Source organism: Dipodomys ordii, unplaced genomic scaffold (assembly GCF_000151885.1).
Source record: "Dipodomys ordii isolate 6190 unplaced genomic scaffold, Dord_2.0 Scaffold47, whole genome shotgun sequence".
In the NCBI taxonomy this organism is placed as follows: domain Eukaryota; kingdom Metazoa; phylum Chordata; class Mammalia; order Rodentia; family Heteromyidae; genus Dipodomys; species Dipodomys ordii.
The window spans coordinates 29,417-44,117 of record NW_012267263.1 but is presented as its reverse complement, the minus strand read 5'-3'; the positions used below and the strand labels follow the sequence as shown (position 1 = coordinate 44,117).

At 40.0% G+C, this 14,701-nt stretch overlaps 1 protein-coding gene across 1 annotated transcript; it reads left to right on the top strand.

The window, feature by feature from the left end:
* The first annotated feature begins 1,493 nt into the window (after positions 1 to 1,493).
* Positions 1,494 to 6,700, top strand: LOC105988161 (interleukin-37-like). The gene is made up of 4 exons (XM_013019707.1): positions 1,494 to 1,572; positions 5,227 to 5,346; positions 5,719 to 5,861; positions 6,467 to 6,700. The coding sequence occupies exons 1-4, from the start codon at positions 1,494 to 1,496 to the stop codon at positions 6,698 to 6,700; spliced, it is 576 nt and encodes a 191-aa protein (XP_012875161.1).
* Positions 6,701 to 14,701: the final 8,001 nt, after the last annotated feature.

The following is a 14,701-nucleotide window of genomic DNA, read 5'->3' as shown; positions in this document are numbered from 1 at the left end:
CTTTCCACATAAAATGTCTAGCTCTTTAGTCAGATTTTCATCTGTTAAAGATTTTCTTCTTGCTGGGCACTGGTGGCTCACACCTGTAATCCTAGCTACTCAGGAGGCTGAGATCTGAGGATCGTGGCTCAAAGCCAGCCCAGGCAGGAGAAGGTCTTGAGTCTTTTATCTCGAATAAACCACCAAAAACCCCACAAGTGGTGCTGTGGCTCAAGTGGTAGCATGTTCTCCTTGAGCTGAAGAGCTGAGGAACAGCACCCAGGCCCAGAATTCAAGCCCCAGGACTGACCAAAAAAAAAAAAAAAAGATTTTCTTCTTGCTCCATTTTCTTCATTGTATTGAGCTAGATTGTTAGGAAAAATTTTGTTTGTTGAGATAAGATCACAGAATTTATATTAAAATATCTCTTCTCTAATCCTTTCCAATACAAGTCATGTGGATCAAACTTTTCCCCAAACCTAGAAGTTTGAACCCTCCAAGATCTCTGAAAATTTAGCTTTTCATGACAAGAGATTGTAAAAAAATTTGTTTTTTCTGCCAGTTTGGGGCTTGAAGTCAGGGTGTGGGCTTTGTCTATTAGCTTTTTCTCTTAATGTTAGCACTCTACCATTTCAGCAGTAACTCCACTCTCAGATTTTTTGGTAGTTAACTGGAGATAAGAGTCTCATGGACTTTCCTGCCTTGGAAGACTTTGAACTGAAATCTTCAAATCTCAGCCTTCTACTTAGTACACTAGTTACTCAACTAGGATTACTCAACTAGTTGAGTAACTAGGATTACAAACATGAGCCATTGTCACTTGGCTAGAATTGTTTTTTTATTAGGCAAAGATTAGGCTACTTTGGAGATCAGCAGACTCTACAGAAATGCTTCAGTAATATTTTAGGCTTTTCTGGTGATGCTAGGCATCACAAAGCAGCCAGAGCCAATATTTAATAAGTATACAACTGTGTTCCAATAAAATTTTATTTGAAAACAAAGCGTGCAGCAATTTTACCCTCAAATTAAGAAGCCAGCTAACATGGAAAAGAAAATAGAATAGAACCTGGATACCTGCCTTGCTTTTCTCCTTCCTAGAAGCCATGTCCTCTAGGGTTTTTCTGAAAATCTGAACATTACACCTAGAATTGGCCAGTGAGCTATAGCTTGCCAGTCCCATGACAACTAGAGCAAATATATTTTGAAATTTTTATTCTATTTTATTTTATAACAAAAAGTCAACATCTACAAAATTTGTATCATGATTTTTTGCTGGCATTGTGACTTGTAATTTGGAAACACTGCTTTGGAGGAGTGATGAATGAGCATGTTCTAGCCCTGTGAGGTCTTCCTAGAAATATTGAGCATTTCCAAGCAGAGAGCCAGATTGGTTGTTTCTTCAGCACTAGGGATGTCCTGCAAATGTTTCTGGGGTACAAGGCTCTATAAATGATCCTCTTGTTTTCTCAAGTCCTACATGTCAAGCTTATCTCTTATGTTGTTAGTGCTTAGAAATGTCAGCTTTGGAGGAGTCAGAAGTGAAGATGGATTCCCAAGACTGGAAAGAAGATGATTCTCAGTGCCGCTCAGAAGGTAAACTTTCTAAACATCCACATCAGGGCCCAAAGCACAATTCCAAAAGCAGGAGCTATCGAGAGCTGTGCCTGGACTCTCTCCCACCCTGTTGAATAGCACAATTAGTGAGCTTTAGAACTTCTATGGAAGAGAAATTAGACAAAACTCTTAGAAAGGAACAGAATTTTTACTGCTGGTGCCCATCTGCATCAAGTTCTCCTCCTAAAGATTCAGGGAAGAGTAATACATCTACCTAATGTGTCTTTCCTCTCTCTTCTTGTCTACCCAGGCCAACCACAAGGCTTTGTGGTAGAAAGGCTTTCTGAGGCTGGGTGAGAAAAAAGATTTGACTCAGAGCTTCTTCAAAGGAGGGGACTGGCTTAAGGATGACCTGAGAAGAAGTTTTGGAGTCACATAACAATCTAAAGCATTTTGGATGACAGGAGAGGCCTACCATGAGCTAAACCTGGCTATTTTTTATTATTATTTGCCTCCCCTCGCCCCCCCCACCCAGTCCGTCCCCCCCCACCAAAGTTGTAAAGTTTGTTTTCGACATGACAACTTGTATTTCTCATTGTTGCAATGGGTCCACCTGTATTCTTATTTAAACGACTTGTTTTTCCCCTTCCCTTCCACAAATTATACTGACATCAAATATAGTGAAAGCAGGTAAACCTGGATATTTTTATCTCAAGTAGCATCTGTGTATTTCTCAACACATATACAAAAGAAGAAAAGAATTAATGGCCTCTATTCCCCCTGAATTTCTGGAAAATGCCAAGAAAGTATTCATACTCACTTCACTATCTCTGACCACAGGGGCAGTTGGAACGTCTTTGAAGCCAGGCCTAACCCAGTTCTCTGTGAGTTCTTCCCGTTCAGGTAAGGTCCCTGGATGATATGAGTGGTGAGGGGATGGTGTTACTGGGCCTTCTAAGAGGGCTGGGGAGACTCATAGACTGAGATGCCTCAAGATGCTATGGTGGGCTGAGGCTTTACCTTTGGGGAAGTGAATCCAACCAGAAGGATCTATAAGAAACACAAAGTAATGCCTATAGAAAATAATTGCCTGTGCTATAAACTCTGCAATACACAGTGTCTTTGAGAAGGAAGTCTAAATAATGGATCAAGGGTCAGAGATGATGAATGAGAACATCCTGAAGAGTTATTGCATTGGCCTGTGACAATGCAAGCCCATATCAGGGCCTAGTCACAGGGATACAAAGCAAACAAAGAAGCATGTTTGTGTTTTTAATTTTTTTTACTGTTGTAAAGGTGATGTACAGAGGCCTTACACTTACCTAAGTCAGGTGATTTCTTTTTGAACAATGTCACTTCTTCCTTTGTTTACTCCATTTTTCTCTCCCAACTTCTCTCCCCTACAAGTTGTATAGTTCATTTTTAACATAGTGTTTAGTGAGTATCACTGTTCCATGTGTTTACCCTTTGTCCACTGTTTCAGTGATACTTCTTACCCCCCCCAAAATAAATTTACATACAAGACAAAAGATCAAAAACAAAGATGTCCATCAGTGGATGAATGGATCAATAAAATATGGTATACATAAACAATGGAGTTCTATGCTTTCCTCAGAAACAAGTGACATTGCTCCACTCATAAGGGAATAGAAAGACTTGGAAAAATTATGTTAAGTGAAGTAATCCAGAGACCCAAAGAAACATGGGTTGCATGTTTTCCATCATTTGTAGTAGTTAGAATGTGCCTATAAATCTAAAAGTAAACATACTGGATGGTAAACAACAAAACATTACATTTGGGCATAATAAATTATATGGGTCTCTAAATTCTAACTCACAAAGTGAGACCAAAAGAAATTGTTCTTAGGAGAGGATCACAAAAGCTTAATAGCTATGTGCATATGATAATATAAAATGTTTATTGAAATGGAGTCGAAGAAATGGAAATAAGACATATTTTGTATATAAGAAGCAGAAAAACAATTCTAGCACAACTTCTTGTCTGGGTCTTACCCTGAATCTTTGAACAGAATTTCAGGGGTTGGAGCTAAAGAGTCCATGATCTTTAAATGTGACCTAGTTTCAAGGCTCAGTGGTCAGCCAGGGCTGAGAACCACTGCCTTACGCTGTACCACTCAATGGGCTGGCCTCAGAGCAGCAGCAACAATGACTTCTGGGGCTGATCAGGGTGACAGAGCCTTAGCACTTAGCTGACTTACTGAGCCACATCTTCAGGCAAGTCAGTACACAGCACAGTGTGAGAATCCTGAAAGGCTTAGAGTTAATCTAGCTCAACAGCTCTCAGGCAACCTGTAACAGTGAGCTCAAGCTAGTCAGGATCAGAGCCAGAAAAGCTCAGGAGATTCTGTGATAAGCCAGAGCTGAGAGCCACAGATTTCCTATGATTCCATATTATTGTAGAGTATAGTAGGAATTAGGATCTTGCCTGAGGCTGTCATCTGCTTCAAAGGCATTGAGTGTTGTAGTGGATAAGGCATCTTGGGGTCAGTGGAAGATGACAGGTGAGTCAGACAAGGGAGTGTACAGTGCTACAGAGCGATAAGACAGGGGCACTGGTATCTGTGAGCAGGTCCAAGTAATCTATGCACAGTGCTGTAAAAGAGGAGAAGGGGGCTGCAGACCTGCAGGAGGAGGCTGCAAGAGTGCTAGTATGGGTGGAGATTCCTCCCCAATCTCTGGGCAGGATAAAAACGGGAGGACAGTTCACTGAGAAGCCAAGTAGAGGCCTTGTGTTCCTGCGTGGGAGGAGAATGTGGCCTTAGATGGACTTTACAATACACTAGTTAAGTGTCTCAGCTTCTTTGGTTATAGTATCACACAGAGTGACAAGTACTTAAAATTTTGGAGCCAAATAGTTTTAATAGTCTTGGCCCATCACTGAGTGTTTCTATTTAAGAATTCACACCATGTAAACCCCAGACCATAGCTGGATTTAAGCCCTACAGCTTTTTAAAAGAGTTTCTACAATGCCAGCTCTATCTTGTACCATGCTGGGCTCCAGGATGCTTCCTGCCTCTGTTTCTCATCCCTACCTTTATTATGACTATCTTGGATGGATCATACTGTTGGTATGATGTCCATAGTCAGAGGATGCATGAGGCAGTTATGGTCATGCTTCAAAACCAGCCTGTGAAGAAAAGTCCCTAAGATTCTTATTTCTAGTTAACTAGCAAAAAGCTGTAAATGAAGGTGTGGCTCAAATAGAAGAGCACTAGCCTTGAATAAAAAAGTATTGAATGTAAAAGTACATGGCCCTGACTTCAAGTTCCAATACCAGTGAAAGAAGTAAAAAAGAAGAATGAATATGTTCACAACTTAGACTGTGGTATTTATTCAAGTAATGGATTTAAATCACCATGCCTCCCACCTCAGGTAGAGGCTATTAATTTACGCATTTCACAGGTCTGGATATTGAGGATTATCCTAGGTCCTAAAGCAGCAATTGATAAAACTTGGTTTGAGCTCATCAAACAAAATTCTGTCAAAGTGTATTTATACCCAATGGTAATTTGGTTGTCTCAAGCAAGGCAAAATGCCTGGGAGTTAAATGGCTAAAAAATGTTTGAGCATATAAGCGGATAAAGATCTGGGGTTGGGAACCTTGGTTTGGGGGTAAGAAAAGCTGGATCTTTCATTCATTGTAATATGTTGGTAATGGTTATATCCATCTAGGTTCAAAGTTGAAAGCCAAAGAGCCAGAAAAATACAGCATTCATGATGGTGATCACAAAGTGTTTGTCCTTGATGAGGGGACCCTAAAAGCCATCCCAATGAAAAGCTACATACTTCCAGGTGATTCTCAGCCATTGTTCTTTTCTGTCCCCACCCAGCTAGAGCGTGAGGCTTCCATCCTTTAGGGGAGCTTAGTCTGCTGCGTCACATCTCCAGCACTAGCAGGTGGTAGCTGCTAAGGATCCTTGAGCATCTGATGAGAGTCAGTTGGGATGGGTGGGGAATTTGTCTCCAGCTTTTTTCTGAAAGGTCTTGAAAGAAAGGGCCAGAGGCCTATGAAAGAGGAGGCTTAGGCCATTGTGACAGACAGTGGGGATGGAATTTTGACCCAGAGCCAAAGGGACACAGGGGCAATGTGTCAGGCCTGAAGCTCTAGAGTACAGAAGGAATCTCTTCCTGCTCTGCATGCTGACTCTTGCAGTTTATTTCCAGAGATCTTCTTTGTACTAGCCTCCCGCTTGGAATCAGCCACTGTGGAGAAAGGAAACCCGATTTTCTTGGCTGTCTCTAAAGGGGAGTTCTGTCTCTACTGTAACAAGGACAAAGGCAAACGTAAGCCATCCCTTCAGCTAAAGGTGAGCATTTCAGTACAGGTTCTTCAGCACACTCAGCCATCTTAAAGTAAAAGATCAAGGCCCTCAATTAATGCTTCGTGTTCTCTCTGCACCTTCTTATTTCTATCTTTCTAGAAGCCCAGGCAGAAGAATTTCTGGGTTGTGGCTATTTCTACAGGAGGAGGGAGGCGGGGATCTACAGAGTGGAGAGCTAGGAAGAGGAGCCCAGCAGCTCTTCTGCCTCCCTCAACTTATCACAGGCCTTGATCAGGCTGGATTTTTCCTGGTTTGGTCCTCACTTGAGGGAAAAAACTCCTATCAGGCCCACTTCGCCTATAGATTGAAGCTGGATTCTCTAATTAATCTTTTTTAAAAAACCACACATAGATGATACTTTGATGTCTGATTCCTTATTCTCCTCGGTTTATTCTTAATTATGGGGAGAGAGGGGAGTCAAAGAGAAGGCATAACTCATCTTTTCAAATAATGTTCAAGTCTGATACCATGCTTCCTCAAGAGCTATCCATCCTCGATCTTTTCCTTCTTTCTGAAGTAAACGTTTGGAGCATGAGGGTATGTGTTGGTTTATATCCATGTCAAAGCCTCCACTATCTTTTATCCCACAGAAGAAGCAACTTAAGAGCCTAGCTGGCCAGAAGGAGCTAGCACAGAAACCCTTCATCTTTTACCAGGCTAAGGCGGGATCCTTGTATACTTTGGAATCGGCTGCCAATCCGGGATGGTTTGTCTGTACTTCCTGCAATTCTGGTGAACCTGTTGGAGTGACAAACAAAGTTGGAAAAAAAGAACACACTGAGTTTTTGTTTAAGAAGGTTTGCAAACCTGAGATGAGTGAATGAGAGCAATGATTAGAAAACTGCCTTATCAAAGACGCCCTCTGCATCTTCTCTAACTTGTATCATTTGCAAACAATAAAATTTGCTCATTACTTTCTGTGTCTGGGTTTTATTCCTTATTCATACATTCAAGATTTCTGTTTTTAAGGTGATAAGAAGGATTATGAAGTTCTTACTTATGGAGTTTTTAAAATAAATTAAGTTCTAGGTTTGAATGAGCTGGCTTCTGCTTATTTTCTGCTTCTCTGAACCATCTCTTTCAGGTTTGAAAATAATATTTCATGATTTGACCAGGCCTAGCTTCATACTTGTATCAAGGAGGAAGAGAAGCTGGGCACTTGCAGTACTCCAGAACTAGCCATTCCCATAGGGGAATAGCAGGCACTGTGGGAGTTGGCTCTGAGACAGCAATGTACAAAAGAGGCAGGGTATGTATTTAAGACAGTGTGGCCCAGAAAAAAGGCAACTGTAAGTTACTAGGTAATCATATGATAACTGGAAAGGGGGAATAAGAGGTGAGGAGGGTAGAAGAGAGGGGGAAATAGTGAGTACCAGAGAGGGATTAGAGTGTCCTGACTGGGGGAGAGCCACAGAGACAAGGTAACTAGATGACAGTGAAGAGCCCTGGTGAACAGCCATTCTGACTCTGGGAGGGCTGTGAACAACAGCAAGGTTCTATCACTAAGCAGGGCTCTGATTTTTGTTTTGTTTTGTTTAGTTTTTGGTTGGTCGTGGGGCTTGAACTCTAGGTCTGGGTGCTATGCCTGAGCTCCTCAGCTCAAGGCAAGCTCTTTCCACTCGAGCCACTCCCAGGGCTCTGTTTTTAAGGATGATGGGCTCCTGGAAGAATAGAGCTCAGGACCTGGAAACAGAACCAGGTATGGGCAAAGGGGGTTGAAAATTACATAGTGGATGTTGGTCTTGAGTTACAAGCAATAGTAAGTTCTTTTGGCTTGTTTAAACAAAAAGGAGCTTAGCAGAAGCCTATTGGGCATATTTATTTCTTGCTGAAGTTGTAACAAATTGACTATTTGATTTAAAACAATTTAATATATTACCTATCATTCTGGAGATCAGTCCAGAATGGATCTCATTGGGTTAAACAAAGATGTCAGCAGGGTTTCATTTCTTCTGAAGGCTCTAGGAAGGATTTATTTTCTTGTCTTTTCTAGCTTCTGAAGGACACTTGCGTTTCTTTGCTCCTCCCTTCACCTTCAAAACAAACAATGGCTGGTTGAGTATTTTTCACTTCACATCACTTTGACCCTCCTGACAGCCTTTCTCCTTCATGTATAATGTCTTCTGTCACTTACCTCGGGCTTGCCTGCATAATCCAGGATAGTCTACTATCTCAAGATGTATAACTTTAATCATAGATGCAAAGTCTCTTATTACATAGAGTGTGAATTAGCAGGTTCTGGGGATTAGAATGTGGGACGTTTAGAGGGGAAACCATCATTCTTCCTACAAGATGAACTAGCTTTAACTATGGAGGAAAGCTGATGAACCAAGCTCAGACATTTCTATCAGGTCAGAAATGACAGGAGCTAAGAGCTTTTGACTCTACCACTCAGATGGATAAGAACCAATCACATTTTTTAAGGAAGGCATGTGAATTCCTAGTTTAGGTTACATGGGATTAATACTCCCTCTAAGACTATATCCTATAAAGTAATGAGTATCAAAGCTAAAGTAGAATCCTAGCTAACCCCAGGAAGAAGGCATATGGATGCTTGTCAGGTATTTTCAAACCTAAGAGTAAATAAGGAATAATGATATGACTTTGGTCATTGAGAGCCAGGTGAGACCTTACTATGGAAAGAGCTCTGAAAAAGTCAGGAACTTCTATTATTTTGATGATGTTGTTGATCAACATATTTCATATTTTTGGCATTTTAAGATGTGTTCAGAGGGAGAAGTTGGGGAGGTGGGAGGGAAGGGATGGTAGAAAAACAAAGGAGGAGGTAACAATGCTAGATAGGAAATGTACTCATTGCCTTACTCATGTAACTGTAACCCCTCTGTACATATTTTTTACAATAAAAATATATACAGTGCTGCAATAAACATAGTTGTGCTGGTGGCTTTAGTGTCGTCTTGTTTGTGATCATTTGGGTAAATGCCCAAAAGGGGGATTGCTAGGTATTGGGGAGCTCTATGTGGAGTCTTTTGAGGAACCTCCATACTACTTTCCAAAGTGGTTGAACAAGTTTACACTCCCACCAACAATGCAGTAAAGTTCCCTTCTATCCACATCCCCTCCAGTATCTGTTGTTATTAGAGTTCTTGATAATAGCCATTCTAACTGAGGTGAGGTGGTATCTCAATGTTGTTTTGATTTGCATTTCTTTAATGGCTAGAGAGGTTGAGCATTTCTTCGTGTGTCTATTGCCCATCCTTCTTTCCTCTTCAGAGAACTTTCTCTTTATGAAACCAACCCAGATGCCCTTCAGTTGATGAATGGATCAAGAAAATGTGGTATATATACACAATGGAATTCTATGCCTCCATCAGAAAGAATGACATTGCCCCATTTGTTAGGAAATGGAAAGATTTGGAAAAAATGATATTAAGTGAAGTAAGCCAGGCCCAAAGAAACATAGGTCCCATGGTTTCCATTATTTGCAATAACTAGTATATGTCTGAGTCAAGCAGAAAAGGCCAGATAACTTGATATTAGGGAAATGAACCCCAAAATAAGTATTCAAATGATTTTTCTTTTTTTGATTGTTTCTAACATATTTATAAGATGATTTCTTTGTTGCTTTGTATCTCCCTCCCCCATGGTATAACCCCTGCTTTCACTGTATTTGATGTTGGTATCATTTGTGGAGGGGAAGGGGAAAAACAAACCGTTTAAATAGGGATACAGGTGGACCCATTGCAACAATGAGATATACAAGTCGTTACATCGAAAACAAACTTTACAACTTTGGTCAGGGGGTGGGGGTAGAGGGTGAGGATCAGATAGGGGGCAGTATGGGAAGGGATGGAAAGGGGAAACAAAGGAGGAGGCAACAATGCTTGATAAGAAATGTACTCATTACCTTGCCCATGTAATTGTAACCCCTCTGTACGGTATTTTTAATACACACACACACACACACACACACACACACACACACACACACACACACAAAAGATGTATTCAGGTGATAGTGCTATTTTGGAGAGGAAGCCATGTCTTCTTTACAATGCCATGGACCTCTTTCTCAGCCAAAGAATGGCTATTCAAATTTTCCAAGTTCTAACTATTTGATGTTTCCAAAACAAGGCTGTCTAAGACCATGAGGACCCTGGCTCATATATAGACCAGCACAAAAGAGGTAGAGCATGCTGACTTTTGAGGAGATTGACCATTGAGATCAAATGGAGATAGGCGCAAACTGGGATCCATCCTGTTTCATTTCCTTTTGATCTACTAACATATAAAACCCACTGTTGTGAAAAATACAGAGTTCCCAATGTTCTACACTCCAAGATTCCTGTTTTAGGGGATATAGTTCAATATCAACATGATTTTTTTTAAAACCATCTCAAGCAATTGTGATACAAGTTGTTCTTTTTGTTGCATACTTTGAGAAACAATGCATCCTCCTTATACCTTTCATTGAAGAATGATAGACTGATTTTCTGGCTGAGAGTTTTTTCTGGGTAATGGGATACTAGCAGACACCTGTTCTAGTATTTAGGCTTGAATTTAAATATACACTATTAGGAATATTATAGCTAAGTTGACATAGTCCAAACCATTGAGAAATTTTATCATATGGTCCATCAAATGACCAAGTACTGTTCCATGCAGGGAGGCATCTGGCAGAAGACAGTGCTGGGAAATGTTTTTTCACACAGTGGGCAGGCTGGCCAGGTGACCTCAACCAGTTGAGTCCATGTTAAATATGAACGTGACAGGCTGAGTAGACCTAGAAGCAGCCCTTGTCCAGTATAGGATTGGAGGTGAAAGAGTATATCCAGTCAGGAAACCAGAAGTGAAGAAACACAGAAACAACATCTCAAGGTAGTTGGCATTAACTGTATTCAAAGTAAGACAGATTTTTGCCTTCTTTGAGGGGTCCCAATGAGTCTTCTTTATGAAGAAGAGATGTGGAACATGTGGAAACAGCCACATTTGCTTCTCTGGCAAGGGTGAATTGGCTTGTCCCAGGATTTGGTACCTTAATTCATTCATATGCCTTTTGGCATATTCACGAGTGGGGTGACATATGACTTGCTTTAGAATTAGGGACTCACATTCCCTTCAGTACTTTAACATATCAGAAAAGATCTCATATTCAATTGCCTTTCTGATATCCCCAGAGGTAACTGTGTCATAGATTCTGATGTTTTTATCCCATTTGTAGGTTGGTGAATAGTACATAATTTGATTTTGTGTGGTTTAACAAGTTTACAAGCATGCTTTAAATAGGCTATAGACACATGGCACATGTATTAATTTGTTCTATTAACTATCGTGTTTTTCACATGTATATTGACATGGAATAATTTAACAAACCACTTCTCTATAAGAAAGGGAAATCTGGAAGCTAAAAGCAAAGTTCCCTTCAAAAACAAAATTGGCTACAATTAAAATGAAACTATGAAGAATATAACCTCAGCATCAAAAGAACTGTTTGGCCCTCATATATCATCTTTAAACTGATGAAGGATGTGGAAGAGATAACAGCTTAAAGATCAGAGCTTAATTATATATTTGCTAATATATGAAGTGGAGGTGAAGCTTTGTGAAGGTGAGCCCAGGGACCAGCATATAAGAAGAGCTAGAACCTTCCTGGTGGATGTAGGAAGGACTAGGGGAAGAATACGTGAGATGGAGTTGTCTGAAGTGAGTTACTGAGTAGGAGAATATACATTATGTCCTGGCTGCATCTGACTCTTGGAAAATGGTGCCCGGAGAATCGTCCACCTGTAAAATCCCCTGATTTCCTTCCCTTGCTTTGCACTCATAATTAAACCAGCTACTATAGACTTAGAAAGCCAGACACTTAATTTCTCTGCCTCCCATGGGGGTAGTCATGAGACATTGATGTGCTCAGGAGGATGTAGGCATCTTTTGGGGTGGGCTTACCTTCCAAAGTAAAGTCTCCCCATTAGAAAGCCTTTGACTCTTCCCTGTTTGTCCTGACTTGGATGAAGATAAAAATCTGGATGCAAGGTAAGAATCTCTTTCTCCCCCTCCCACCCCCCCTGAAAATTTATTGTCCACATCTATTCAACACTACTATTTTCCAAAACTTTTACTTAGAAAGGTTCAAAATAACTTTGCTAACTTTTTGTTAACTTTTTAAAGAACTGGGTGAAGGATGTATAAAGCATCACACAGTTGATACTTTGAATCTCTTACAGCAAAATCCGCACCTTTGTTTATTAAACTATTATATTATGATATTAACTAATCCTAAACAAGACCCCCCCACCTTACATTGAAAGATCTGCTTTAAATCTGACTTCAGTTTTGATTTAACAGTCATGAAGATGTCCTGGAAGCAGAACAATACACAGTAGAATTCTGGATTATTGATGACAACAGAACTTGCTGTACCAGCTCTGGATCATCTTATCACATGAATTCTAGAAAGGCTCCTTATCATATAAACCAAGCACACTTACTACACAGTAATCCACTGTGATAGTGTTTTTTGTTGCTTGAGCCTACATATTCCTCACTGGCACTAGGCTAATACTTGAAAGTAGAGGTTATGAATTACAGGATTCATATTTTGGCCTGGGCTCAGTGGAGGGAGCAGCTATTGACTACCACAAGCTGAAAATATATGAAAGCATTCTTGTGAGATAGTAACTGATAAGCTCAAAGATAGATGTAGTTAGGGATACAGAATACCCACTATCTGAGACTACAGAGGACGAAAAATAACAATTTCAGAGCTAGCTTCTGTCAGGAAGGTGCTGCAGAGAAGGACAGATTCAGATCAGAGTTTGCCAGGCAGTGTTAGCAATCAAAGGAATGTTAACTTGCAGTGAGAGTTCTAGCTGTAGCTTGCTGTTTTGAACTCAGGCTACTGGAAGGCAGCATTATGCCCCACTGACAAAGCCTCCTACTTGTATCTGGGACAATGGAGCTACAAAATGAATGGGATAGGTTCCCATCTTTATTAGGATTATATATTCAAAAATAGTAATTTCTCTTCTCTGTGGGGATATGTTCCTAGACCTCCAATGCATGCCTACTACCATGTATAGTGCTAAACCCTACATAGAACTACTACTAGACTTCTTCCCTGAGCTACAAACATGTGATGAAGTTTATTACCCAGGCACAATAACAAATTAACAACTTTAACATGATACATACCTCAGAAATCTCAGTAAATTCTTTTTATTTTAGGAAGTGGATGATGTTCACTTTTCACTTACAGAAACACTGTATAGCTTCTCTTTGGCAAATCCAAGTTGCCTGCACCACCTCTCTGGTGCTTTGAGGCCATTATGAAGTACAAGTGTTACTTGAACTCAGCATGGTGATAACCAGGACAATCAAGACAGGTGCTAAGTAACATGGAGATAGGTAGTATATATACTATGGATAGACTGGATACATTTATCTAGTCTACCAAAATAGCATGAGATTTCATTATATTACTAAAAAAGGTGTATAATTTAAAAATCATGGATTGTTTACTGCTGAGTTTTTCCATTTAGTTTTTCACATTGTAATTGGCTGTTGGTAACTGAAATGTGGAAAACAGAATCAGGGATGAGGAGGGACTCTTGTCTATCAAACATAGTTCTGAATTCATTATGTCAAGACACACTGTCTGCCAATATCAGCCTGGTAATATTTATGATCATATCTGAGCTCATTCTGAGTCATCTCAAGGCAGAATCATTAAGTTAAGAAGTATTTCACAATGTGGATCAATAGTTAAATGACACTGCCTAGAAAGGACTACTAGTTGCTAGAACTCCTGAAATAAAAATAAACTTAAGCAGGACAGATTAAGTCAGATACATTTGTAATCACATAGAATCACAGGGAATGGAAAAATCTTAAAAGCATTATAAAGTAATTTTGATTACTCATACTCACAGAAAAATAAGCAAGTGAAATGTTAAGTTTTGTTATTTGTTGAGCCATTTTATTTTAGTTTTGATATATCCTGTTATTTTACACTCGGCATCAGTAGATAAAGTAATGTTGTAAGCAAATTTCTGGTTACAAAGCAGTTTTATAAAAGAAGACTATAATACTTTGGGTAAATGGTTGATTTTTAGTCTAAGGGCCACAGAAGTGAAAGATAAGTGACAGAACAAAAGGAAGTGCCAACTTCTAAACATCTAAGTCTCGATCAGACTTTCCCTGCTATAGATGAGGAACACTCTGACCTCAAGCATTAGACATATTATATGCCACCCTCAAACCCAAACCCATACAATTCCCTCCAACTTTGTGTCTGGATCCACAGTTCCTGTACTAATGTCAAGATGTCTAATGTACAAATGTCTGTCTGCCAGACATTTGACTCTGTTTATGAGCTAGACTTTGACTCCTTTGACTTTCACATAAACAAATGACAAAGCCTTTGAAGGCTCGCTTTAAGGGTTCCCAGAAGCTAGCTCTGCCTGCCACGTGCTCTAGATTTGTTGTTACTGGCTTTTCTCACCCATTCATACCTGCTGCCTCCCTCCCAAGAGTGTTCACACCACAGTGCCTCGCCATTCTGCATGAACACTGGACCCTATTGAGTTTTCTGTGTTTTCATCTGGTGCTGGTTCAGCCTCCCTAGAATCCATCCAGCCTTCATATGCAGGCAACATTGATTTTAGTGTCTAGAATTTCTCTAGCTTCCCTTTGGGAGGAGATAATTATCTGATTGTATCTTGGGATATAGAAACACCTGAGGGGAAGTCAGACATGTTTGATAAAATAGCAAACTCACAGACACTGAAATCATTGCTTCTTAGAAATTTATTTTGGCTTAGAATGAATTAACTACACTATACACACACATGTATGTATATCTTATA